This window comes from Pundamilia nyererei, unplaced genomic scaffold (assembly GCF_000239375.1).
Source record: "Pundamilia nyererei isolate P.nyererei 1_Seehausen unplaced genomic scaffold, PunNye1.0 scaffold00006, whole genome shotgun sequence".
Taxonomy (NCBI): Eukaryota; Metazoa; Chordata; class Actinopteri; order Cichliformes; family Cichlidae; genus Pundamilia; species Pundamilia nyererei.
In genome coordinates this window covers 3,973,687-4,001,480 of record NW_005187407.1, presented here as the reverse complement: position 1 = coordinate 4,001,480, position 27,794 = coordinate 3,973,687, and the positions used below count along the sequence as shown (strand labels likewise).

Sequence of the window (27,794 nt, the reverse complement as noted above, 5' to 3'; positions counted from 1 at the left end):
CTATCTATCTATCTATCTATCTATCTATCTATCTATCTATCTATCTATCTATCTATCTATCTATCTATCTATCTATCTATCTATCTATCTATCAGGATATTTTGTGTTTGTGCTTTGTGGTAAGACCAAAGGAAATAAGAATGTGAATTTGTAACTAACTGAGTTTGTCATCGCTCTCACTTTGTGGCAGTAGATTTGTAAATAACGAGAAAAGAAAGAGATCTGGGGAGAAAATTTGAAATAATAAAAAGTGTGAAATATGGAAAATGTGTCTGACAGATGTATGTACAGAAACATAAATATATATATATACATATATATAAATAAACGATACAATTTTTGCCCAGTAAACGGGCACATATATGTATGTGGAAGCCACAAAACATTTAAAAAACACGTAGAGATGCTCACACCGATACACGCACACATACACACATAGAGACATATAGACTTCACAGTAATCAATGAGCACATTTAGAAACAGTTGGAGAACAAATTCAAACTGAACATCTCAAAACTCACAGAGACATCAAAGATAGATAGTTGCACAACATAAGATGGACACGGTTTTACGTAGAATTAGCGACACACAAAACGATCACAGCATTCATACATGAACAGCAGACACAGTTCACAAAAAAAGGTCTGTGGCCTTTCTGTATCCCCTTTTAAGACAGATCATTGAGGAGTAACAGAGACAGACTGTAGTCATTCTCAGTATACATGCCATGCAAAGACACATGTCTGTTTGTCAGGCAACGTTAGGCACTGATGCAGCATTTGAAGCTTTATCTCCAACAGTCCAGTCTCAGAGCGGGCCCTCATCCCGGTGTCTCCATGCAAACACGAGGGAGATGAGCAATGAGCGAAGTCTTGTTCACATGCCGACATGCAGGAGAGCAGGGAAAAAAAGGGATGGGAAAGGAGGGAAAGGAAGGAGTGGGAAACAGAGAAGAGCAGCAAGAGAGGAAGAGGAATATAAAACAGGGTGATGAACACAGACAGAAACAGTGAGAGAGAGTGAGGGTCACCTCCCCCCTCCCAGTGGGTGCTGAGTACACAGTCTGTGTGAGGGGTATCTGTCACAGAGTGGACACTTAAGAAAGGTGGGGTTTTCAAGAGTCAGGAAAAAAAGAAAAAAAAGAAAAATGCATTTGTCGCAAAAAATAAAAGCTTAAGATGTGGGTCAGAGGTCAACATGAGGTCAGAGTTCGGAGAGGAAGTGAGAAGGAGGAAGAGTGGGGCGGCTAGGCTGCAGATGACCAGAGAAAAACAAAGAGAGGGACAGAGTCACAGGGAATGAATCAGGGCTCCCAAAAGCACATTCGGTGCACCAACGCTACCTCTAAAGACTCAAACTAAGTCCCATGCAAGACACAGGCAGACAGAGGTCTAAAGGAAAAGGGGTTACTCTAGTATGATCAAGTGTATGCTTTGTTTAGTAACCTGGAGTCGCTTTTGAATAAACCTTTGGTTGCTTTTTATTTCAAGTTTGAAGGAATATTTTCTGCAAACACAGTACTTTTAGAAATCGCGTTTGTTTTTGTGGTGATGGGGAGTCTATAACGGACCTGATTTTAAATAATCACTGACATGTTTCAATATCCATGAATTTCCTTCCCTTTCTGTCCAAAGTGTCAGATGAGAAGATTGATGCCACACATTTCTGCAGTTAAAAAGCAGCTGGTTAGCTCAGCTTAGCATAAACGTGGAGAAAAAAAGTGAGGTATAGTTAGCTTCTGTCCAGATGTGAAAGCAGTTCATTAGTGTCTTTTTTTAAAAACTTTGTCTAAAGTCTATAGGTCTACGCTGTGGTTTTACTGAGGTTACCTGGTTAAAAATAAAGCCAGGGTTGCTAGCTGCTTCTTCCAGTCTCTTCTCCCTTCATGCTAAGCTAAGCTAACATGCAATGAGACATTATCTTCTCATCTAACTTCTGTGAATAAAGTAAAAACTGAAAATAATTATGTGCGCATTGTTCTTTATTTTTCACCACAATATTTTTAAATACTCTTTTCTTTTTTTTTTGTTGCTAGTTTTTACTTTTGCTAGTTTCACTCTTATTCACTGAAAAGTCATGCTGGGTGCCTCACTCTATTGATGTGACTTTAGTAAGTACTGAACTAGATCGTAAATCATAAACCTCTTGATCCTTTTTTTTTCCACTGTAAAATAAGTCAAGTAAACAATATCCAGTTTTTGAAATCCGCCAAGTCAAAGTAGGAACGACCTTTGGGAGGCAAATAGCCAAAAAGACAGACAGACAGACAGAAGAGACAGATACAAAGTTATCAGATTCACTGCAGCTGTGATCTGAGTGTCTCCCTTTTCACGCTTTAGCCATCATGGTCACATCCGTATGCATTGTTACATCTCTCTTTATTGCTCCAGTTTTCACGGAGAGGACCTATCACCTGTCCGACTAACTCATCATCTGCACTCGAGGCAGAGAGGAGGAGCCAGTCCAGGAAGACGGGGAGCTCACAGCAGGCCAGATGTGAAAATGGAATCAATAAGATGTAGGGTATGCACGTGTGAAGGAAACCATGAGGAAAAGACTGAGGTCTGACAGTTGGTAAGAAGGCCAAATGTGCGAGGCTTTACTTGTGATCTACATGGACTCATCATGTATGACAAGGTGTTTTTATAGAGAATATGTCATGCTAAATGACGACACATTTTATATAATTTTTTTTTATGATGCATAAAATTATTGTGAATTAGAATTGGAATTAAGCTCAGAACATCTTAACTACCAAACAAGCAAGAAAAAGACTAAACTCTGAGGATAGGAGAATGGAATAACTGAACCAATACACCATTAACCCCCTGAAGTATACCATTTAATTAAGGTTTCCTAGGTACTTCACTGCATTTCTATATTACCCTTTTTACAGTAGGAGTGTCCTGAGTCCCTCTGTGTGTTGCTGAGGTAAAATCCTGCAAAAGTTTGAGGCAGCTTTAAAACACAAGAGCATCACAGAGATTAAATAAGAAGGACATTGGGACAACAGAGTCATTTAGAGGGAAACAAACTTGACTTCATCTTCTGGGGAGTTTGGGGAAAGAGGTGCATGTTTATTGGAAAAGTGGCTGGAGATCAAGGAAATGGGACAGAAATGAGACCAGGCCATGGGATCTGGGGAGGGCGCTTACCATTGGTCATACCAGGGGACAGATGGTCTCTCTCGCTGTGTCGACGTCTGTTGAGATCACGGGATCCTTGTCTCACAGGCTGAGGTGGCTGGCCCTCCAACATGTTGATGATGTCCATGCGGTCGATGCTCTTCAGAGCTGTGTACAAACTCTCCACTGCAGTGAAAAAAAGGAGTCACCGGCATGCATGGAAGAAAGAAGAAGAGGGGTGGGTTTCTAGAAATCATAAAAGTGTAGCTTTGAGTGAAGTGAAATGGCAAATGTCTACAGCAAATTTCGATTTACTGACTCTTTGCCCTCTTGCCCTCGAGAGTGGCCCACAGGTTGAGCAGTGCGGAGCTCTGCTCCAGCAGTGAGTTTGGATTCTCCACACGAATCTTGTTAATGTCATCCACACTCAGCTGAAGCTCACGTGCCAACTCTGTTTAGAAAGTGACAGAAGGAAGATCAAGAAAGCAGGAGAAATATTTATATAATTTGGCGTATGAGTCACGCCGATGAGGCGTACACAGAAGAGAAGGAACAGTCTCTGTAAAATAGCCACGGCTCTTGGCAGAGAAAATAATTAGTTTCATTGGCTGGGCACCATGTGTTAACTTTGTTTAATCAGCAGCATGCTAGCAAACTTGTCAGACATAAGATAAACACGGATGGTTTACCGCACATAAAACAGATCCACTCACCAGCCCAGCTCAGTCCCAACTGTTCTGCAATTACAGCCATCTTCAGCTCTGTCCTTTCCATAGCACTCATTGATGCTGCAGAAAACATAAATATAAAGCTGAGATGCTTAATGATTCTAGGCTGGCTGGAAATTAAGTGCTATGATAAGACATAATGAAGCCATCATCATGTATTATACATTATTCCCTAGAAGGTAGACAGATCTAGTTACATAAAGAAGTGAGAGTGAGAGACTCGTACCCATTGCAGGCTCATTTAGAGCACTGTATCTTTCTCTTAAAGCCAGCGGGGTGAGAGTTCGCCTTCGGTCTTCACTCCCAACAATCTGAAAGAAAACATCAATGCAGTCGGAAATCTCGGAAGAAATGTGAACAAATACATTGAAGTTGTCTTTTAAAGCTTTACCTTGATACATGGAGGCATAGCGATGTTGAGGTTGCAGAGCACATGCTGGCTGTCTTCATACTTGGTGGATTTGCGAAGGAAAGACAAAAATCCAGTGGGCTCTTTACTACTGTCCCTCACCTTAGACGCAGAGGTTAAAGGTTAAAAAAAAAGAAAGACAGATGCATGGGTAGAGAAAGACCTAATGGAGTAACAAAGAAAATAAAACCGAAGACAAGTCAAAAGGCAACACCTTAACAGAGACAGGAAGTCGATTATCTCTGAAGGCCTGGAAGCTAAAGCAGCGAGGCTGTTGGGTGGCCTTCCTCACTGGAACAAGATTCCCTGAACACTCCAGGTGAAGTGGCATTCCTTCCATAACCTGTAATCACAGAGGCATTAACACATGTACAAAGAAGTAATCCAATAAGGACAACATGGCCCAAGAACTCGATTGTCCTGTGTAAGAAGGTCTCTGAACTGACCTCTATGTCCCTGCTGCGAGCCACCTCTGTGAAGTTCTCATGCTGCTCCAGAGTTTTATCCATCTTGTCATCAGTCATGCAGTAGCAGCGCAAACGGCCCTCGCGTAGCTCATTCATTTTTGCAAACACCACAAACTTGGCCATGTAAGGTACGGCCGACAGCTCCCTGTACAGCAGGTTGGCAAAGGACACAGCCTCGGCTGTCCGAGGACAGTCTGCGAGCCAGAATCTGGGAGAAAACGATCACGTTCAGTCACATGCATCTGTTCTTTGTCTCTTTATAATCACAGCCAAGCTGCTTACTGCAGTGGTTGTAGATGGCAAAGAATTTGAATAATCTTTCTTTTTTCTGTGTCATGATGACAAATATAATTTCACTGCACATGCTGCTATCTGAACTTACCGTGCAGAAACATTGGTTGTGAAACTGGCACATTCACTAGCATAGATAAGCTTAGTAGTGCCAGTAATGTCCTCCCATTGAGCTGGGGCTGTACCACCTGGGAGTCACAGAGAATGAGAGAGAGCACACCGAGTGATCAGCAGTCATAAAGAGTAAGTCTAGTGATGGCAGCATTTTAAACCAAGTATTTTAACCAAGTCTGACTATCAGCTGCATACACAAATCTTTCTTTGCTTTGGAAGTAAACTGCTGACATTGACACAAAGACCCACGTGACAGCTGTGGCATGGAGTACCTATGACAGAGCAGAGAAGACGCAGACTGGTAGTATCACCCTCCCCAGAGTCTCGAGGGCTCTCCCTCCAAGATGGAGGCAGGGGAATACGTAGGCCGATTGGTCGGTGAAACTTGCGCCTCCGAGGCTCCACCGTGACTACGGGGCTAAAGTTTGCTTGGTTACCGAGAAGCTTTGCAACCAGCTCATCTGGAACTGGCTGAGCCTGAGGTTGGGAGTCGATGATGGCAAAAGGGAGCACGGTTTTGATGAAAGGGAGATTAAATGAAAATAAATAAATATGAAGAAGGATTTTAAAAAAAGATCAGGATGCCACGTGTAATGAGTTGATTGTAGGTGGATGATGAGACAACAGAAGTGGATAACAGAAAGGACAACCAAGTGGGGAAAATTAAAGATGATGAGAAAGAGAGAGAAAGAGAAATAAGGCCGCAGTGAACAAACTACTTCAACACAGAAACAATACATCTGAAAACCAAATAGTAACACAAACTGGTTGCATGACTTTACAAGTATATTTTTTATTGTAAAATGTAACAAAGTATGTTAACAAGAAGCTTTTACAATCATTAATACAGGAGAGATATCAAGTAAAAAGGCACTGTGGCTTTTCACAAGGCCATTGATGACGCAATTACTACAACAGCATTTTAGTTAAACAGATATGTTCCTAAAATATAGCCATGTAAGAAAATACTGAACATTATATTTCACTAATATTCAGTTACATTCACTATCAGCGTTGTTAGTTTGCAAAACCTATCGAGCTCAGATTGAATTCACTCGTGTGCCTAAAAGAAAAACTATTTCATCAAAACAGTAGTAGAAGGTCCACTTTTCATTTTGATTTACTGAAACATGATTTGGAGTCACACAAGCTGCTTAAGCTGCCGATCTATGTATGGAAAGAAGATTTTGAATGAGGAATTAATGCAATCAGAATCTTGAACTGGAACAAAAGAACATGCAGCAAAACAAATGGCAAAACAGTCGGTATTGTTTAAGCAACCAAAATAAAAATCACATGCAAACGAAACCTTGAAATCCCAAATATGCACGTCTGAGAAACAAATAGATGCATACGGCGAAGAATTAGGAAGGCAGAAACTCGAATGAAATCAATATAGTTTTATGTTTGATGACTGGATTGTTGTTTTTAGAGAATTAATGTACAGTTTAACTGTATTTTTAAAAGTAAAATCACATTACTGAATGTATTTTAGTCTTACAGTTAACAGCCCAGTGCCATGATATGTGACTCCTTGATGTGTTGGGGACATGCAGTCCTATGTCTTATATGTCCTCTTAAAAAAATTACTGCTTTACAGAATGTGGTGCAAAATTTGAGCTAATAATTATTTATACTTTTGTTGTTTAGACAGTAAAGACACTAAAAGACTCAAAAGGCTCAAAAACAGATATAAACTTATATGGGCTTATTTTTTAGATATCTTAATTTAGTGTGTAAAATGCTAAGTACAGAGAATATGGTCAAGAATACATTAGCGAGAAAGACGTCACTGAAATCAGTCCAGTGTTATACAAAGGTGCCAAGTGCATGCAATGTGTGAAATGTAAGGCAAAAAGGTCCTCCCAAAAAAAAAAGAAAAGAAAAAATGCACAAACAGACAAAAACAGTAAAGTAAATCAAAGAAACTTGGCACAAATGCTCATAAGAATACATCATTACACAATCAAAGTAAATCCAACATGCAACACAGGCATTAACGATTCTGTTTCTCCTCTCCTTCCTTCTCCACTTCGTTCCATCTCACCTGCAGCCCCAGACGGACTCGTTTGGTGACTGCTGTCTCGGGAAACGTGGCCTGGACCATCGGCACTAGTTTACTTGTCAGGGAGCCTCCTTCCGGGCCAATCAGGTCACTTTCTTGTTGCACTCGTGACACAACGGCAAAATAAAGGGGGAAGTCGGTAGAGATGATGCGGCGGATTCGCTTCTTCCCAAGCTCTTCTTGGCTTTCTAAATCTGAAGGGAGAAGAAGTGGTTGCGTTTGTTTAACAATGACACTAGGCCGTGGCTTAACTGAGTGTCAGCCTGAGATCAGCCTTTAAACTCTTACCCTCATCCATCCCGTTGAGGATTGTTTCTAGCACCTCGTCCCCGTAACGGTTGCGGTGTTCTTTCCAGACCGAGCCATTCTCGCTCCTCAGCACTACGAGCTCCCGGTCACCACGACTGAGAGCAGCAAAGTGGGGGATCTCCACAATCACCGGTCTGCCACACACACAGAATTACACATGAGTAGAGAAACCCTTTTCTAACAATACATAAAACACTTTAAAAAAAAAGAAAAAAGAAGCTTCCTCACCCCAGAAACTGCATCCCTGCAGGACCCAGGGAAATGATTCTGCTGGCCAGCCCCTCTCCCTCCACCAGTGGAGGGGGGCTGGTCAGCTTCTGCGGCTTCACCAGGCGGCAGGTAATGCGGGTGGGTGCAGCACACGTCCGCGGAGGTATGATGACACGCAGACCATTATGCCTGCTGCCTCGCATTGAACCGCCACGCGCATCCACCATAAAACTGACCAGGAACCTGTTATCGGACAGCGATTGTGACGGTTAGTTTTCCGATCAGATTGTAAGCAGAGATGAAGTGATTCTTATGCTTGCAGTGCTGACCCCGTGTGTATGGGACTGGCGACTGGGCTGACATTGTCTGACGTCTCAGTCGCAGGGCTGCTGGGAATCAGTGAGTCCTCGTCGTATTCTTTGGGCAGTGGAAGTGGAGTGTGTTGCTACAACAGACATAAACAAATAAATGATTTAAATAACTAAAAACTTTTATTACTTATTAAAAAAAAAAAAGGTATGAGAAGCGATATGATGGGTACTGAAAACCTGTGTTTATAGTCACTAAAATTATAGTTTTACAGGGAATGTTGAGAAGACATTTTGGCAATGACTAAAAGGAGGGTTTTATGTCATGTTACAGAAATGCTGAAACAAATGAACCAGAAATCAAAACTGTGTGTTTACACATTTTAAAACAACATATTTTTTCGTGTATATGAAATATGTCTTATAATAACTCTGAAAGTCACTTACATTTCTTATACTAAATAATATTCACTGCCTTCTTAAAATTATGCGTGGGAATAATTTTTAAAGAGGAAACTTTGACTCTGCCATTGCAGCACTTTGTTCTTTTCTGTTGTAGATTTGCTGCTGTGCTTGGGATCATTGTTTTGTTGCATGACCCAGTTTGGGCCAAGCTTCAGCTGTTGGTCAGATGGCCTCACATTTAACTGTAGAATACGTTGGTATACACATGAATCGATGATGATTTCAATGACTGTAAGTTGCCCAAGGCCTGTGGCCACAAAGCAAGCCCAAATCATCGCCGCTCCACCACCCGCCTGACAGGTGGATAGTTTGACCTTGAGTTGAATTTGCTGGGACGTCTATTCCTGGGAAGACTGATGAGTGTGTTGAATGTTTTCCACAGAATGACCAACTCCAAATTATTTGGAAATAGCCTCATAACCCTTCCCAGATTGATGTTTAATGACTTTACTCCTGAATGCTAGACCAGAAAACTGCCAAAACCTATGTTTTTATAGAGGTGCTCACACTTACTGATGATCAATTAATCAAGTGCATTTAATTGAAAGCACCTGGCTGCTACTTATGCTCTTAATTCCTATGGAAAATATATGTAAGGGTGTTCTTGTTGTATACCCTTAAACTTGCTTTTTCATATAGCTGTACAATGCAACTATAGGTTGATTCATACTTGATTTTAATAATTATGTTGGCTTTGAATGGGGCCATTTTCAAGAGTAAATAACAGTATAACACATAAAATAGCTATAAAACCTTTCCCCCCCTGTTTTTCCCCCTTTTTTATGCAGGACCACAAAGAGGTAGACTAATACTAAAGAGTCTGGCTTTCTCTGCTGCTCCGATTTTGTCATCTGATGATTTTATGAAAGTGCAATAAAAGCATTTACTATTTTAGGTTTTCTGTATCTCAGTGATACTGCTCTGTAGTACCTGATCTATCTCATGTTCTCTCAGGATAACAGGCTCTGGAGAGACACGAGGGATCCGTGGAATGGCTGGCGAATAATTTCTGTTGTAGGAAAAAAGGAAAAAAAAAAGTCAGATTTAAGACATTTCTTTGCATCTCCTCCCAAGTGTTCATCCTGGTGTTTAATGTGTGTGTGTCTATGGTGCAACCCCTACGATCCATCCACCTATTAGCTTAAGGTTACTAGCTTGGCTCTCTCCCCTGCTTCCCCGACCAGCCCCCCTTACGCTGTGCCCAGCCCTCTCTCGTACTCCAGTGATTTCTTGGGGGAGAGGAAATCGTCATCATGGTCTTTCATGTCATCCATCTTCATGTACCTGGCCCCTTCTGTCCCCAAGAGCTCCTCTCCTTCAGAGAACAACATGCCAAAGAGAGCGAACAGACCGTGGTCAGGTTGGTGAAACAGCATCAGAGAAAGAGAGAAAGAAGAGAACAGGGTTGTTAACCAGCTGTGAGAAGTGTTAGACAACATGATATCCCAGCTGATGGCTCTGCTATGTGGTGGTTAGACTGGTGAAATGAAACATCGGTGAAAATGATCTGGCCTTATTATAGCGAGTCAGCAGCACAAACACAAACATATTTTTATCCAGGATACAATAGTAGAATTAAAGCTGCACAGTTGTTCCCACTTTTTGAATAGAAAGGAGTAGATGAAACATTTTCTCCACACAAAACTGGAATTTAAGGGAAATTGTGAAAAAGATGAAATATATGACACACTAGTGGAAAAAACTAAACACAAAGGGATGTGAGAACATGGTGTGAGTGGGAATTTTTTAAAGGACCCAAAAAAGTTGCCTTTCACTGAGAATCTTCTCTTTTCTAACTTGGAGAAACACTGCTAACTGTAGCAACAGAGAAATGGATCAAGCTTTTGGAAATTTGTTCCGGAATAGGAAAAAAGGCATCCATTATTCTGACCGGATTCAGTTTTATATGTTTTTGACTAAAAAGCAAAAAAAGGTTTTGTTAAGTGAACTCTAATTTTGAAATCATCACTGAGAGTCATGAACTGATTGTATGAGATGATCATCCCATGCCTTGTTATCAGGGAGGGAAAGACAAGAACTAACTCTAAGTTGAAGGAAGTGTTTTCCATGTCAGAATCCTTTAAGCTACTCCCAACAATAACGGAGAGGAGAAATAATCTTTTATTATTAAGTACAAGTCCTGGATTTAGGACATGACAAAGAGATTGAATGCATCGCCTGACAACAGCAGCCTGTTAAGAATTGAGACCATCAGTAAAACCTTTTTGTACCAGTTTGGGGAGAGCACTTAAGTGATATTCAGGAGAGGTCACTATGTGGGTAAAAGTACTGTTATCAAATAGATAAATAATTGACCAGTACAAGAATAATACGATATGCAGAAACCAAAAAACATCTATGGACGTAATAAATGGACAACAAACTGTTAAAAACGGGTTGTTAAAACTACAAGCATATATTCACTTATAATAAAGGGTTAGGCTATAAAATGCCTGCAGTAATCAACAATCTGCTGTTATTATCAAATAAAAACCAGTAAGCAGTAAATTCGACTTCTATTAAACAAAATTGCCACCCCTCTGGCTTTGGAATTAAAAGCTGAGTGAAAGACATCACCCACTCATCGACACCGGAGACTAATGGGATCTCTAATGGGAACGAGATGTCAGCATTTAAGTGTTTCAGATGAGAGAATACCTTTGACAGTCTAGCTGGATTGTTCATACCTTTAATATTCAAGCTCAGGGGCCTGATACAAGATTCAGCATCTGGGTTTTAAGGTGTTAATTTAAGGTGTCACAAGAATGGGGACAAGGCAAAGAGGGGGAAATGAGCAACATAATTCCTTGATGGGGTTGTGTTTATGGCTAATTGTTGGACAAAAGATGTGACGTAGGATGAAAGGAGAAAAAAATTTATTACTGGAATAAACAGTGAAGTGGCCTGAATTAAATGGAAGAAAGTTTCAGTTGTTTTTACTACCTACTATAAAAAATTAGGATTTTTGCAGTGGGTTCAATGTAGGAATTAAAGAAAAATTAACATTCTGTCAATTAACAAAAACTTTTTTATAATTATAAGAGAGACTGCGCAATGAGCTAATGAGCTTTCTTACAATTTAAGCCCCAAACAGCATTTCGTTATCATGTGGAAAAACTGAGATGTATTCTTATATTAAAATATCTCAGGGTGTGGTTAAACTTCTTCACTCCTCTGACCCACGAAAGATCAGAGCGGGCTGCATGTGGCCTCCAATGTAAAATGAGTCTCACATCCTTGCTCTAACAGAACACTTCTGCTCCTATAGCTGATCAAATTGCTGGTGAGGACAATAATAATAAACCATCTTATACTATAATATGGGAAATATGGGTGGAGTCACTGCTACAGAGAGCCGATCTGAGGACATCAACAATACAGCAGGACACTGTGGGCAGCTGATTCAGATTAACTGATCTTTACTACATCTGAATAAAAAGATAAAAATGTGCTCTTGACTTTGGAAAAGTTCATAAAATCCAGCTAGAGACAACACTGTTACTGATGAGCAGAGGGTGCATCAGAGCACGGAGCAGCATAATTTAATTTCTAACATTTTAGACAGCCGCTGCTTCAGAGAGTGATGTTGGAGGCGATTTGCTCTAAAAGAGATGAACACAAACACAGAGACAAGCAGAACAACAGAATTTCACTCCACGTATAACACCAACAGTGCAAGTTGCTCTCTGCTGTCCTTAGAACAAAGCACATATCTAGAAGTGAATTGAGGTGCTCTTCAGTTACTTACCCCCCAAAACAGGCGATAATGTTAAAGTGTTAATCAGCATCAAATGGAAATCTTCCCCGTGTGCGTGAATTAGTGACTGCAGCAGCCTGTGTGTCTGCATGAGGTCCCAGAGCCACAGTGATGTCGTAGTTATCATTACACCACGTTTGACTCCGTGAGTGCGCTACCCACAGGTTCACAAGTTAGCTCATGTCCTGCGTATCCTCTGTCTTGTGTGCCATGCATGTGTTGAGTAGGCGAAGCAGTCTGCTAATATCAGTTTACCAATCCGGATGTGAGATGTGTCTTTAAGACGGCGACTCAGCTACTTTCTATATTTAGAGCCACACTGACAAACTGTTGGTTGAATTGTCAGGGGCCTAAAAATATCAAGACATGATATCCCATGACATTATTGTCAGCGGTATTGTAAACTTCAGGCGTTAAACCTGAGAAACCTTAAACCTGTCATAAGTGATTTTTTTTGGGCCACACGGGGGCAGCAGAAAATAGCTGTGACCTGACCAACGGTTCATCTGTGACACGACACAACCATAGCATTTTTTTTATCCTGCTTTTCTTTTTACTCATAATTCTACGTCCTCTGCTTAATCATGCGCGTAAATGTCTTTTTGTTTAATAGCTCCGTAGCTAACAGTATTCTGCAAAAGTCTCAAGCTATCTCTCATTTCCTTATATTCTGCTTCCAAGTTTCTAAAGTGGTCTTGAACAGTAGTTAGGAGTAGGAACTTTATTTGATTCTATTTTTTAAGCCACTGATGTGGGGTGGAAGAAGTGGAGGACAAGCCTAAAAAACTACCTATAGGAGTGAAGAGTAGCTGAAAGTCAAGTCCTTAAGTGACATGACAAGATCCAGCAAAGAGCTGACACAAGACCTGAGAGCATCTGACCCTTCAGGTGATTCATCTACTGTTCACCTGAACAACACGTCGTATGGAGTGATGAAATTTTTGGGCTCTATGTATGTACGGAAGACAGGAGATATGATCCTGAGTGTCTGGATCCATCCGTAAAACACGGTGGAGGCTCTGTCATGGTTTGGGGCTGCATTTCAGGTAGTAGTGTTAGTCAACAGAAAAGTACTATCAAATTTTGATCCACCATGCAGTACTCTCTGAAAACACCTGATTTTCAGCATGACAATGATCTAAAACACAGAAGTGAAAAAAAGGCAGCCAACATCCGAATAAGAGTTTTGAATTTCCTAGTTAGAGATATGACAAGGGAGCTGCCTATGAGAGTTCAGGCTGTGTCAAAGAATAAAGGTGGTAATACCAAATACTGAGCAATTGTAACAAGCTTGAAAATCAAACTCTGTTTTTGCCTTATATACCGTATATTACACATACAACAAGCTGGCAAAGCAAACCATTAGCTGAAAGTGACTCTAACCATGAGGGCAACAGTGGTGTGATAATCATAAGCAACTCCTATTAGAACCTGGTCATGTGACATATTATTAATGCTAATAGACCTTTGAGCATTTCCAAGAATCTCTAAGCCCCCAACCCAACAACCAATCGGCCAGCAAACACAGGTCACATGACAGAAACACAAGACAGTAATAAACGATGCAATACATAGAGGCAGATTCACATGGCGATACGGTTACAGTCACACATGTTTCAAATGAATATTAAAAATATGTATATATGACACTAAAATCTAAGTTATTAAAACTCACAAAGAAGGTTTTTTTTTGTGTTTTCCTAACTAAAGATTTATATTTGATTTAATATTATTAACAATGAAGGGCTTATGTCAAAGGCACCTGGAGAGTCAGAGAATGAGCGTGTTAGCACTGGGACATATCGAGGTTACAGACATGGGTGCTATGGGTGCATGCCAGTGAGAAACCAGAGCCACCACCACAGAGGGGAACGAAGGAGAGAGAGAAAAGCAGTGGCACAAAGATGGCGTGAGTCTGAAATGGAGCCACACACGTAAGAAACAGACATTCATACCTAATGTTAGCTGTGCAATTCCTAAAAAAAAAAAAAGAGCAAAAGGCAAAAAAATGAGTCGTGAGGGGAAAAATGTTTACATCATCAAACAGTTACAGTGTTCCTGCTGTTTTATTTCAGTGATAATAATGATAATACCTTCATCCTCAGACACATCCAGTATTTCATCCACTGTCTCTGGGAAACTCATGCGATGTTTCTCTGTGGTCGTCTTTTGGGCATGGAGAAAAGAAAACAGTTACCGACAACAGCAAAAGGGAAGGTTCAACTTTTCATACAATATGTTCCCATGTGATTATCACCACCCCTTTTCTGAACATCTCACCATGGAAACTGTCTCCTCAGTGACAAGTTTTAGGACGTCGATCACCGAGATGTAGCCTAACCTCTTCGCGATAGCCAGAGCTGACGTGCCATGCTAAAAGAGAGAGAGTGGGACATCGATGAACACCAAACTTTACGAATGAGGATGACGAAGAGATAATCGCACTCACTGTAGTGGTCTCATTGGGCTGGGCGCCATGCTTCAGCAACAGTGTCACAATATCCGTGTGTCCCTGTTGGGCTGCCTGATGCAGAGGAGTGTAACCAAGCTGTGAGAGAAAAAATACACAAAAGTGTAAAAGTCGGTGTAAACACTAGAATTTCTGTGAGATTTCTAAAGACCACGTTCACGGTAGTCAACAAAAGCTAAACTAAGCCAGATGTGAAAAAACACAGACTTATGAACCAAACGGAAATAAAATAAAACTTACATACGTACATACAAAACTAATAAAAATAAAATGAAAATATTGTAGGAATGTTCTGTCAGTTTGCTTAAATTTGTGATGAGCCTTGATGCCTGAGTTTACTGAGACTGAGACATTACTGTAAGTGATGTAAAAGAAAAATACCCACTACATTATATTAAAAAAATAAAGGAAAAGCTTAACATTTTAAGCAAAAATAGACTGCAACAAGCAGCCAACTGAGAAAAAAAAAGAATGTCATATGTGAAAAAGCTGATTAGTCGGTTCATTGCAGCCCTACAGTACATCCCACCTTTTCTTATAGTTGCTTTTTTCCTCTAGCATCTTCATATGAATATGGATAAACGCACACCAGCTTGAGACAGTTACTCTATGTATTACAGCAAACCATGTTTTCAAACATTTATTCCCTTATGAGCAAAAAACTCCTCTATGTCCTATTAAATCATTTTACACTAACAGCTGGGAAACCCAGCCATCACGAGCTGTGTGTTAACACACTGTAACCGTGGTTACTGACAGACTGTACTGAAGCTCTATGACTCATTCCCATCCGGCTTTAGCTGTAGTTTTCGTCCAGAGCCAGAGGGAGGCACTCACCCTTGTTTTGCTGTTCACGTTGGCCTGTTGCTGCAGGAGGAACTTCACCATCTTGATGTTGCCATAGTGACAAGCTACATGGAGTGGGGTGTAGCCCATCTGAAAGTGGAGAAAACACAGTGAAGGTCGTAACCGGGATCGTAATGATCCCACATGGAGGTTGAGTGTTTTATGAAAAACGTTTTAGAACTGCATACTATGTTTTTGAAATGGTTAAAGTGTTTCAAGAAAAGAAGATTGATTCAAAAATTGATACAAAAAAAAATTATTTTAGGAATTAACAAACAGCGATTGGACCAAAATATAACCAGACAAATCAAAGCTACTCAGACATTTTCTCTTTCAGCTCAAAGACAAAACACCGCGTGACGAAAAGGTCTTACCCGTGTTGCGGCATAGACTGACGCGCCCTGCTTCACCAAGATATCAGCGATCCCAACGTGTCCTTCCTGTGCCACCAGGTGGAGGGGTGTTAACCCACTCTGTTTGTCAGGGTGAAAAGACAAAGGTCAAAAACAGCAAAAACAACATAGACTATAGTTTATTTTACAGTAACATTTCTTTCATTTTTTAAATTTTATCTGTCTTTGCCTTGTTGCCGAGGTTGACGTTGGCCTGTTTGGAGATGAGCAGGGACACCATGTCAGGCCTTCCTTCCTGTGAGGCCAGGTGGAGAGGTGTGACACCCTGTAGTGACTCAGCATTGGCTGATGCTCCATACTGCAGCAGGCTGTTGGCCACCTCCACCTGGTTCTGCTTGGATGCTATATGTAGGGCAGTGTAGCCATTCTAGAAAACAGATGTGGTTTTCTTTTAGAATGACATGAATTCACACACAATACTAAACCATCTGCCTGACCTTGTGTCTATATACGTGTATTTTTAATTTGATTTACCCTGGCTGCACTGTGTGGTGATCCTCCTTTGCTAACAAGAAGGTTAACAACATCCAGGTTGTTGTGATGTACAGCAACGTGCAGCGGAGTGAGACCATTCTGTAGAAAGGGATTCAAACATTAATCAGACTGTGGTAGTTCAAACAAGGATTTATTTAGTTCTTCTTCCAAACACGCAAGCCCATTATGATTTCCTCACTTTTCCGGCAGCATTTGGGTTGGCTCCTCTTTCCAGAAGCAGCTCTGCTACGTCCACCTTCCCATACTTGGAGGCCACATGGAGTGGAGTGAAGCCTTTCTGCAGACGCACCAACAGGAAAGTGTATAAAACATCAGTTAGGGGTTTTTAGCATTTGGGCAGACAGTTTAAAATTTCACAGCAGAAGGTTGAGCAGGAAGTCTTTACCTTGGTCATCTTAGTCTGTTGAGCCTCCATGTCCAGGAGGATCCGTACAGTTTGCACATGACCTTCCCGGGCCGCGATATGCAGAGGTGTGTGTCCTGCTGTGGTGGTGGAGTTGGGGTTGGCCTTTTGCTCCAGCAGAAGCTTCACTAGCTCCTTGTGGCCCATCCGAGCTGCACAGTGCAGGGGTGTCTGGTCATCCTGTACAGGAGGGAAATTAGCACGTGGATGCAAAACTCAGTCAGCTTCATCTGCCGGTATTCGTGTATCACATTTATTTACAGGACGTTTATGCTTCGGTGTGTAACATCTCTACCTTGGCTTTGGCGTCCACTGGGGCTCCATTCTGCAATAAAAACTCTGCCACCTCATAGTGTCCTGCCCGGGATGCCATATGGAGAGGTGTTTCCACTTTCTGTTCCCACACAAACCAAAGAGTCAAATCAATAATGCTCTCAGGAATATGAATTGGTTATTTGAGTTGGACTTGAAATTTCAGTTAGGTACCCACCACATTAGAAGCACTGGGAGAAGCGCCTTTCTGCAGCAGGATCTTCACAATGTTGAGATGACCCATAAATGATGCTACGTGCAAAGGGGTTAAGCCGGACTATAAAAAAGGGAGCACAGGATTACAAGACTTAGAAATGATCTTGGGGATTTATTAAATCATCTATATAACTTCACATCTATCTATTTGAACTGTTCTTACCTCAGTCACAGCCTCTAATGACGCCGAGTGTTTGAGCAGGAGATCCATCACACGCATGTGGTTCTTTTTACAAGCAATATGCAAAGGGGTAAAGCCGTTCTGTGAAAGCAAACAGTTATCATTACTACCAAGGTAAAGAGCAACTTTGACTCGTATGACTTAATAAGCTGATCTGGCCTTATTAGAGTATGTTTGTCACTAACCAGAGCCCGAGAGTTGGGTTTGGCCCCTTTGTCCAGCAATACTTTGGCCATACGGTGGTGACCGCAGTGTGCCGCCACATGCAGAGGGGTGAGGTGGTCCAGTGTGATGTCATCAATCTCTGCGTTGTACTGTAGAAGCTGTTTGATGCAGTCCATGTGGTCGCCCTGCGCTGCCATGTGGATTGGAGACAGGCCATTCTGCAAAATAAATAAATAGATAGATAAATAAATATGTTGATTCTTTATTATCTCCCATGGCAGGAAGAAATTTTTTAGATTAAAAACAGAAAATTAAAAAAAAAAAAAGCTCCCAGATTTGTACTTGTGACCAAACGAAAGAGTGAAATTCAGAAACACTGTAAGTCACGCTGAAGCAACAGCAACAGCGTGACTTCAAACCAAAGCAGGTATGTTGGGCACACATGTCCTCTCTCTTCACATTTCATTTAGAAATATAAAAGGCAAGACCACAACCATTACCCCACTCATCAAAATACATCAATTTAGATAGTATGCCACAGTAAGCCAAAGGATTGAGTCTTTCACAATCAGTTGAAAAGATGACGGTTTTTGAATTCTTTCCTGTCTTACTGTTAAAAATAAAACCTTTAAGAGACTTAAAGAATTTTCTTGACGCCTGTAGGGGTTTACCTTAGTCTTTGCATTAATGGGGGCTCCATGGTCCAGCAGGATTTCTATAATCCTAACATGGCCATTTCTTGCTGCACAGTGCAGAGGAGTCAGCTCATCCTAGAGGGGAGTGATTGTTAGTGATTTAGTTAATGAACCATCTAAGTAGGACAATACAGTCAGAGCTTTGGAAACACTAAAGCTTTGAGATGAGAGCTTTGGAAACCTTGGTCTTGGCATCAATCTGAGCCCCTCTGTCCAGGAGGAGTCGGACCATGATCACATTACCCCGTCTGGATGCAATGTGCAGAGGGGTGATACCGTTCTGTAGAACAGACACAGATGAGCTTAGACAAAAAAACTAAAAGAACAGAGAGCAAGTCATGTGACTGACCTTCAGTGACAATTAGTTTTCACCTACCTTTGGGGTGAAGTTGACATTGGCTCCTCTATTGAGCAGCAGTTGAGCTACGTTCAAGTTTTCATAGTGCGCAGCAATGTGGAGGGGTGTGAATCCAGTCTGCAGGGACACATAAGGTTAACACCATGCTACTTTCATTCCCTTTGCACTTAAGAAACAAACAGCTAAAACACACCAATTACAGACATTCCTGTTCCATTCTGTACACACACACACACCTTGCTTAGCACATCAGGATTGGGGTCGTTCTGCAGAAGCACTGCGGCTGTGCGTGTATCATCGTTACGTGCTGCAATGTGCAGCGCAGGGAGGCGGACCTTTCCTTTGGTGCCATAGTTGATGAGCAGGGCTACAACATTTTCATGCCCCTGCTGAAGAGCCACGGCGAGAGGAGTGAATCCATCCTGCAACACACCGGAGAGAACCAGAAGAGAGGTTGACTCATGGAAGGAAAATGAGAGCGATGTAAGGAGAGAGGCTAATGAGAACAAAAACGGAATGAAAACACAGCGGGTGTGGATCAGCAGAGATAGGACTGAGCAATTTGGGCGATAACTCTTCAAAAATGTCTCTCAGCTTAGTGGTACCTCAGTTGGAATGCTCTGATTGGCTCCGTTCTCCAGAAGAAACTTCACAACCTCTAGATGGTTTTCTTGTGCAGCCATGTAGAGTGGAGTGAAACCCTTCTGTCTCAGAAAGACACAACAGGCACGCACACACCCACAACAGCAGCAGAGCAGACACACAAGCACAGCAACAGGGAGACAGTCACAGATGCACACACAGAGATGTAGACAGAGAGGGAACAGCAACACACAGAAATATTGGAACAGAGACACATGTTAACAGATGGAATTGCAATAGTTACTACAGTGGTTTCACAATAGTTAGCCTGAAGAGAAGCCTCTGTGGATTCAGTGACGACTGCTTTGAAAGGCAGCTCTGTCTCACCTGCGACTGAGCGTTGACATTGGCCCCATAGTTAACCAGCTCTTGGACCACCTGCTCCTGCCCTGCCAGGGCTGCGATGTGCAGGGCCGTGTTCCCTTTCTGGTAAAACACAGAAACATGAGAACACAAGTAAACATTTACACGAAATATTACAGGTGAATTCAAAGTGCAAAGTGTTTTTTTGGGGTTTTTTTTAGAACTGGCAGCATTACAAGGTGTTAAGTTATCTGTATTGGTGTTGTTCCTGCATCATCACAATAATGTTGCATCAGCATTGCAACTGACCAGTCACGCTGTTGCGATGTCATAGCTTCGCAGTGTGTTAAAAAAAAAAAAGCGAAGAAAAACATTTCTTTAATTTTATAAAATTCTCTTCCAGAACAAATGGTAAGCATTTGTTCTTTATTACTTTGTACAACATAAAAAGAAATATTATCAAGGTTAGGTTTGCTGTTTACCAAATTTTGGTTACTAAGTTTGGTTTGCTTGTGATAGTATTTCATAGCATTAGCTAACTTCTTGGCTAATGCTAACTAAACTAATCAGACAGCGTTATTGGTTGGTTGGGTTGCAGTGTTGATCCTGGGCCAACGTTATGATGATGATGCAGGAATAACACAAACGCATGGATGTCAGCTTGTGCTCATTACGACTATAAAAGATCAGACATTAAAACATTTTTTGACAGGAGCAGCATGTTCCTGCAGTCCTAGCTGGTTCATCGCCAACCTCACAGCAGCAAATGACTCAAGGAAGAGTCTTCTTGTCTCAAAACATTAGGCATGTTTCCGAGAAATGTATCTGATATTAAAGCATCTATGATTTTTTTTCTTTTTTCTCCACAAGTGATTTTTGAGGGGTTAAGGTTGCAACACTTATTTTTACCTTCGTGGTGGTTTCCAGTACGATCCCATTATGGAGTAGCTCCAGCACCATTTTGACGTGGCCTTCTTTTGAGGCCAGATGAAGCCCATTGAGCCCATTCTGAATGAAAGGGAGAGAAGAGTAGACCTCACACTGAAGGGTCCTACACACACTAAGAGCAGTTTCCTCTAATGGAAAAAAATAAACCAAACAGACAGTATATATATATATATATACACACACACAAACACTTGAAGACCATGCCAACTGACACTGTTATCACAGTGACTGAATCACTCACAAACCATAGCATGCACATACTTACACTGGACACCATGCATGCGGTACTCTCAGAATCAGAGTGGCCATTAGCAAAAACACTGTCTACAGGGATGAAAATCAAGATGAAAAATCTTTCATTTGATTAATGATCATGAAAGGAGGAGGGTGACGGGAGGGAGATGGCAGGCCGCTGGTCTCGTGGCCGGGAAGAATACGAGCCGTGTGGGATAGGTCTGACCTCACACAGCCTTCCTTCAGCCGCACAGGACATGTGAGGTTGGACCTTTCCCACACCACTGATATTATTCCTCTGAGTGGAGAGACCACAGCACACCATCACTCTACTGCAGACAAAGGAGGGAAGAAAAGGGGGGAGGTAGGTAAAAAAGGTAAAAATAAAAATCAAGACAAAAAGGAGGCGAGTTAGAAAACAGTAGATAAACAGGCAAAGAGAGATGGCAGTGGAGGATCAGTTAGACTGAGAGGGACAGGGAGGGAAGAAAATATAGTGAGGGAGGGGCTGGAGTGAGGCAGCGTGCTGGCGAGTGAGCCATGGCAGAGGTATCCACACAAAGAAGGAACAGTTAAGCCTCCACCTGGCCAAACTCCCACCATACTGACTCAAACTGTCACACAACCACTGAGGTTTAAGGGACAATCTACAGCTTTTGCCAGATAGCCTGTCGCTCTGTGCGTGTTCCAGCAATGACAGCAATGGCAATACACATAATGATAATAATAGCTTACATTTGGTCGAAGCTATTGGTGTAAGCCATGTTAATTAAAAGGCTAGGTTTGCTTGGTTTTTATCCAAAAAACAATGTAAAATGGTTTAAAATAAGACACAAAGCAGACACCAGTTATTCCAATATGTCATGAATAAATTCCACATTTAGGGACCGTAACTGTAAGTGAAACAGGAATGCTGTAGATTATCTCTGTAGGTCAAAAACATTTGATGCCAAACAGTAAAAAGACAAAACAACTTCATGTTGAGTATCTACAACACAATGAAATGAAAGTGTGTCATTCAGGAAAACACATCTACCAAGGTATCGTAGTTTTTCTGCATGTACATAGTCACATTTTTAATCAGTGGGGTGTATCCCTTTGTCATTGTAGAGCCGTTTTCCAGTAATGGTCGGGACAGTGCCATTTTATACAAATAAACCTGTCATTATGTGGGGTCTGTTGCGGTGATGGTGAATAGGGCTCACAGAAATCCTGACAGGAGCATTACCGCCAAATAATTAGAAAGTGCTGAGGGCACCATACAGTAAGCGAATGGAAGGGAAACCATGACTAAGTTAGATTAATGAGCCATAGTATTCTCTCGTGCGCACATACAGGTTTTGGCCAAGTTTCTGTAGCCTGCGGGCCTCACTCCTAGCCCACTAACACTATCTCTTCCTGGACGCTGTCAGCATAAAGGAGGATGGAAATGGGGCAAAGGAAAAGCCCCTGCCCCATTTATTACCTCCTCTGGAGACCCTTTAAAACCCGACCTGTCACCTTCAGCCACTGATTAACAGTCTAACCGAGCGTACACATACAGTGCACTGGATGGCACACAAATTTAGTAGTCAGTTTAGAGACTTCATGCACACTGAACACAACACACATATGCAGTAAACATTGGTAACACAGAGAAAATCTGAGGAGAACATAATTGGGTTAGGGATTTTATTTTAAATGGCGCCACCTACTCGTTGTATCTATCCCACTGTAACCTATAGGAGAAACTTAAAAGTACTGCAGGTACTACTCAGTGCAGAGCTACAAAAATACCTAATTTTATTTCATTTTTGGAGACACTGCTACTACACCATCCATTCACACTTTTTTATAGTGAGCAGTCCACCAATATCCTAAAAATTTAATTTAATGAGTTAGAAAGCAGATAGTGAGCCAGGAGACTAAAACCCTGGCAGGATTTGACTGTGGGCACATGAAAAGTAATAAATAAAGTTCGGTTTCTACTTTTGTGCACTACAGCACAATATGTTTAAAGACCAGGTTTGCTGATAAGCAAAATTACATAACGTGAATTAAGAACCAAGAAAACCACGTGCAGTCTGAATAAAAGTGACTGGCAGGTAGTTAGATATGCACGCCAGTCTAGATATTTAATCTGGTGAATGAGTTCTCTCACCTGATTGGCTGTATTTATATCAATGCCATTTTTGATGTGTTCCAAGGCCTTGTCCAGGTTGCCAGAACGGGCTGCTCGGAGAAAACTGTTGCCAGCATCTGCCTGCAACAGAAACATGGAGAGAGGAGGAAAGAGGGGGATAAAGGGGTACAAGAGAAAGTGAGAGACGCATAAAAGTAGAGGACAAGAGAGGGAAAATGGAGAGAGAGAGAGACAGTGTTTGGTTATTTTTGGGAAAAATGCATTATAAGGACTGAGAGCGATAGCGTGATGGCAGTCGTCCATCAGTTTTCCTCTCATTTCACTCCTCCCTTGGGTATTTTGGACAGTGCAGTTTGAAAATCTACATCGTGAATCTACACATATGGGTGTGTTAGAGGGTTTGTTGGGCATGTAGGCAAATGTATTAGAAAATATTGGCCACAAGTCTTTCTTTCACTCAGGTGATAAGGCAAGTGTGATGACACCAGTAGTCTGTGGTGTATTTGTGATGCCAGCAGATTGTTGGCTCTCTGTTGGGAGTGTGTGTGTGTGTGTGTGTGTGTGTGTGTGTGTGTGTGTGTGTGTGTGTGTGTGTGTGTGTGTGTGTGTGTGTGTGTGTGTGTGAATGAAAGAGACAAAGGTAAAAGGAGAAAGGACAGAGAGTGTGTGAGGCTTTGGTGAGCTCTGGCTCACAGGCCGGCACATGGCATGTTCTCTGTTTTTGTCTGTGTTGTTTTTTTCTGTGTCTGAGGGCTTCATGCCTCTTCCAGGCAGGAAGGCAGGCAGGGGTGCCTCTGAAACAGGATCACTCATGTGGCACGGGGGGGAAGCAAGGGAGAGGAACAGAAGCAGGAGCATGAGCAACCGAGGGAGAACCACAGGGAGAAAGTCGACTGCAGCAAAGCCCCACACCTTTTTATTTCATTTACATAATCTCCTCTCTTGGCTATCCCTTCCTTACATCCTCTTCCCATCTGAATGGACATCTCAACATGCTGGTCAGGAAGAATAAACAGCTGTTCACTGTATGCATTTGCATAAGCACAAATAATAAAGTTATTGACTGTACAAATCCCTCGTTTTTTTGTTCCAAAAGAAAAACACCAAATGCTGCTGCGCACTACAAAAGATGGTTTCCTCAGTGCTTTATGCTGTGTTGACTATTGTAGTGACAGGGTTGTTGGTCCTCTTTTGACAGAGAGAGAGCAGGCCGGGGTATAAAAGAGAAAGGATCCACATGCCTGAAGTAGCGGCATAGCAACAAATGACACCACACACCCTCAGCATGACACCAATGGCACAGCGCTGCGCAAAGAGAGAGGTCACTTTAAAACAAAAAAGAAAAAAGAGGAGAAACGACAATGGAAGGGAAACAGAAAACCTTTAAAGGAAAAGCTGCTTCCAGCTGACTGTGGCAGCAAAACAACAGTCCCGAGTATCAGAGATTGAATCTACTCAGTGGCAAAGTTTCCATTTATCAGATGAACCTCGTGCAGCAAGCAGCACCCTGAGCGTGAAGTATTAAACACTGGGCTTCTGAGTACACCCACTCCTCCAGAGCCATTTGCTCTGGAGTTGCAGTACAACTTCTCTGAGTCATATACATGTGTGTTTTAAAAGGGAACGTGCCAGTTAGATAGTCCCACAATAAAAGAAAACAAATCATGGATGTACCAGAAAGCAAACTGACTTATAAATACATGATATCATATCTAGATCTTAATTCATGGCAGTTATATTTACTGAAAAAATATCAAAATGACATCAAAAAGCAATAAAAATAAACATAATACACTAATAATTAGGAATAAATCATTAGTTATAGGTGACTGCTTTAATACTCACAGATCCTAAGTTAACTTGGTTCACCATCTTCCTGCTGAGTTACTCCAAGACTTTCTCATCCTCTTTCACTTTGAAGAAGATAACAACCCACAAACCCCTCCCTCTACACAGCTGCGATCAGACTGACCTCCACACACAAACACCTGTCACTGGAGTTCTGATCACCACACTCTAAACACACGTGCATACCTCCCTTTATTCATTTCATTAATGTAATTCAAATAGAGGTTGTACGTTTAATAATTGCCCATATCTCATTTAGTTAAACTTGCGCATGTCTATGCAACAGCTAAATATAAATATCAGACGGCACAAAATTTACATAATGTAACAGAGTGCATGTGAGGTTTCTGTTGCATGCGAGGTTTGCAGACCATGGTGATACACAGAGACACTCTCATCAAAGTAAAGGCAAATACAGCTGATGCAAACACACACCCAACACAATATACATGGTCTCACAGCAAATGGTAACACCATAGTGACCCCGGCTGAGGCCCCTCTACAGTTGTCCAACCCATCTGCCACCCACCCCATTGCTTCTCTTTAAGGTGAGGCTTTCCTAGTCCTGCAGGCTCACATGTGTCTGTATGTTTCTCTAACTATCTGCTTGCGTCAAGAAGTAAGTGTGTGGTGTGCTAAGATAAAGATGCAGGGTAACCGCACCCATCTGCCAAACTCAGAGACAAGCAGGTACAGAGCTCATACACAGAGCAGAGAAAACACATGCAGTCTAAAAGCTGCTGTGTGGTTTTTCTCGTGTTGCACTCTGGATCGTGTTACGAGTTAGATGAATGAATCCCTCCATGATTATTCCCAAAGAGAATGGACGAGCTTACGACTCCTGGGCTGCGCAGAAATGAGCAGACACATTAATCATACTGCTTGAAGCAAACGACGCAGACAATAACCTGTTCAGAAGCTCCACGGTTAACATTAGCAGTATCAACGCACGGTGTCATGCAGTGTGCATGCAGCTGTCCTCGGGCTGAGACAGTGCAAGGCTCGTTATAATGAAGCTCAAAATTACCAAGTAAAATTATTCCCCTATCATCACTCATCACAGAAAATCCTCTACCCTGAGCTCCCCTACTCGCCCTGCCCCTATCTCAGCTTTTCTTTCCTGTTGCTTTCTTTCCCTCCTCTACCCCCTGCTCCTTACCCGTCTATCCCCCCCCACCTTCGCTTGCCTCCTCTGCTGGTTTTGCAGCAGACAGGATGACATCATCCCCTCGCCAGTGGACTGCAGTGTTCAAAGACTCAAAGTGTGCATATGTGCTTGTATGCACGTGTCGGATATTAATTTCCTATCCCATCGACTGAGGCCCTAAAACTCACCTGAACATTCATTATTTTCTTTTTGCAGCTATTTCACATTAAAGGGTTTTTATGACCAGTCTGGATGAAGTCAGACTGAATGGGGAAGTAAAAACAATGCAAGGCATGAATGGGAAGTCTGCCTGCTGGAGAGTACCAGATACTTCTAATAGAAATCTAACAGCATAATTCAGGAAAACAGCCATTGTGACCCTTTAAAGGTTAGTCTGTATCTGCCAAAAACTTTTATTGCACCCTTTTTTTCTTTTTGATGCCTTTAGTGGTGGATCTTATTTATTTTAGGAATCACTGATTCTAGACTGAGTCTGGCCTAGTCTCAATGCTGCGCAAAAAAAAAGAGAAAGAACTCAAAATATTTTACGAGTACAATCAACAGACAAATCCTGAATCTCTTCCACAGGATGTCAACAAAATAATCAGACTTATAACCAGTTTCAGAAAATCTCAATATTTCTATCAAAATTAGCACAAAATCTACAAAACAGACACAGTCCCCTTCCTCTCAAACACGCTAACACACGCATACACACACTTACACACAGGTATGCAAACAGCACAGTATGAATCTGCAGACACAGCACCAGGTGCAAATCATAAATATTTTAAGTGCCACCACAGCTATTTGTGCTACCAGCAGAAAGGTGAAAATAAGGTGCCTGCGTATGTTCAGTGTGTCACAAGTACTGCTTTTCTTGCAATAATAATTTCCTGAACTTTAAACAACATGAACTGTGTAAGCACACCAAACTCTAGATGATGTCTAGTGTTTTTCCCTTCCTAAACTCAGTGCCTCGATGTGTTTGGGCTAACACTGGAATCTGGGAGTTTCTGTACATTTTCAAGGGACACTGAAAAAAAGATATGGAAATTCCAAGCAAAATGCTTAAACAGCAATTTCAACAGTATTTTCTGCTGACTTGCATTTGCTCAGAAAATCTTTTTTCCCCCCTCTGTCCCTTTTTCTGTGCTCTCCCTCTTTGCCTTTAGATCTCAGGCTGCCTGGAGTGCTTGAGCAGGCAGCAGGTTGTTTCTGTCTGAAGAGATGTAGCAAGTGCAGAGTCTGTCAGATGGAGACCCTCAGGACTGCTGGGTTCTGGACACATTAACAGGAAACGAATGAGAGGGGCACAACTGGGATGAAGCTGTTACATTCCCCAACTCAGCTCTGTCAGTCTGCATGTAAATGTGCCCCCTGTCCAATCATTTGTCTCTCTGCGGATATTCCTTGTATGTGACAAAGCGTATTGTCCCATTTTTACTATTTACTTTCTCACACTCCGAGCCCCCCCTCCCACTCCACAGCCCACTGTTTGTCCCTGCCAAACTCGATGATTGTCTCTTTATATTTGGGCCTGCTGAAGCCTCTGCATTTGTAGATGAGATTGTCATGGTTATTATTGCCATGGTTATTGTGATGTTTTTGACAGAGGACAAAGGGAGTGAAAGCCATAGGATGACGATAGGTTTTGCAACTGATTGCAAACACACACACACACACACACACACACACACACACACACACACACACACACACACACACACACACACACACACACACA

The 27,794-nt window shown here is 41.8% G+C and overlaps 1 protein-coding gene across 1 annotated transcript in view; it reads right to left on the bottom strand.

The window, feature by feature from the left end:
• ank1a (ankyrin 1, erythrocytic a) overlaps window positions 1-27,794 on the bottom strand; it is an 84,712-nt gene that overhangs the window by 9,867 nt on the left and 47,051 nt on the right. Inside the window, exons 3-40 of the mRNA XM_013914074.1 lie at window positions 23,071-23,172; window positions 20,658-20,756; window positions 19,773-19,871; window positions 19,409-19,507; window positions 19,040-19,225; window positions 18,822-18,920; window positions 18,627-18,725; window positions 18,422-18,520; window positions 17,771-17,968; window positions 17,568-17,666; window positions 17,367-17,465; window positions 17,172-17,270; window positions 16,859-17,056; window positions 16,652-16,750; window positions 16,453-16,551; window positions 16,148-16,345; window positions 15,940-16,038; window positions 15,557-15,655; window positions 14,699-14,797; window positions 14,530-14,622; window positions 14,343-14,415; window positions 14,205-14,225; window positions 13,158-13,284; window positions 9,687-9,953; window positions 9,423-9,501; window positions 8,049-8,164; window positions 7,738-7,962; window positions 7,489-7,643; window positions 7,183-7,394; window positions 5,408-5,612; window positions 5,113-5,209; window positions 4,710-4,938; window positions 4,478-4,606; window positions 4,246-4,365; window positions 4,081-4,165; window positions 3,840-3,914; window positions 3,446-3,577; window positions 3,157-3,312 (exon numbers count right to left, since the gene is read on the bottom strand). Coding sequence (XP_013769528.1) covers window positions 3,157-3,312; window positions 3,446-3,577; window positions 3,840-3,914; window positions 4,081-4,165; window positions 4,246-4,365; window positions 4,478-4,606; window positions 4,710-4,938; window positions 5,113-5,209; window positions 5,408-5,612; window positions 7,183-7,394; window positions 7,489-7,643; window positions 7,738-7,962; window positions 8,049-8,164; window positions 9,423-9,501; window positions 9,687-9,953; window positions 13,158-13,284; window positions 14,205-14,225; window positions 14,343-14,415; window positions 14,530-14,622; window positions 14,699-14,797; window positions 15,557-15,655; window positions 15,940-16,038; window positions 16,148-16,345; window positions 16,453-16,551; window positions 16,652-16,750; window positions 16,859-17,056; window positions 17,172-17,270; window positions 17,367-17,465; window positions 17,568-17,666; window positions 17,771-17,968; window positions 18,422-18,520; window positions 18,627-18,725; window positions 18,822-18,920; window positions 19,040-19,225; window positions 19,409-19,507; window positions 19,773-19,871; window positions 20,658-20,756; window positions 23,071-23,172 — 4,864 coding nt within the window. The remainder of the gene's footprint in view (window positions 1-3,156; window positions 3,313-3,445; window positions 3,578-3,839; window positions 3,915-4,080; window positions 4,166-4,245; window positions 4,366-4,477; window positions 4,607-4,709; window positions 4,939-5,112; window positions 5,210-5,407; window positions 5,613-7,182; window positions 7,395-7,488; window positions 7,644-7,737; window positions 7,963-8,048; window positions 8,165-9,422; window positions 9,502-9,686; window positions 9,954-13,157; window positions 13,285-14,204; window positions 14,226-14,342; window positions 14,416-14,529; window positions 14,623-14,698; window positions 14,798-15,556; window positions 15,656-15,939; window positions 16,039-16,147; window positions 16,346-16,452; window positions 16,552-16,651; window positions 16,751-16,858; window positions 17,057-17,171; window positions 17,271-17,366; window positions 17,466-17,567; window positions 17,667-17,770; window positions 17,969-18,421; window positions 18,521-18,626; window positions 18,726-18,821; window positions 18,921-19,039; window positions 19,226-19,408; window positions 19,508-19,772; window positions 19,872-20,657; window positions 20,757-23,070; window positions 23,173-27,794) is intronic.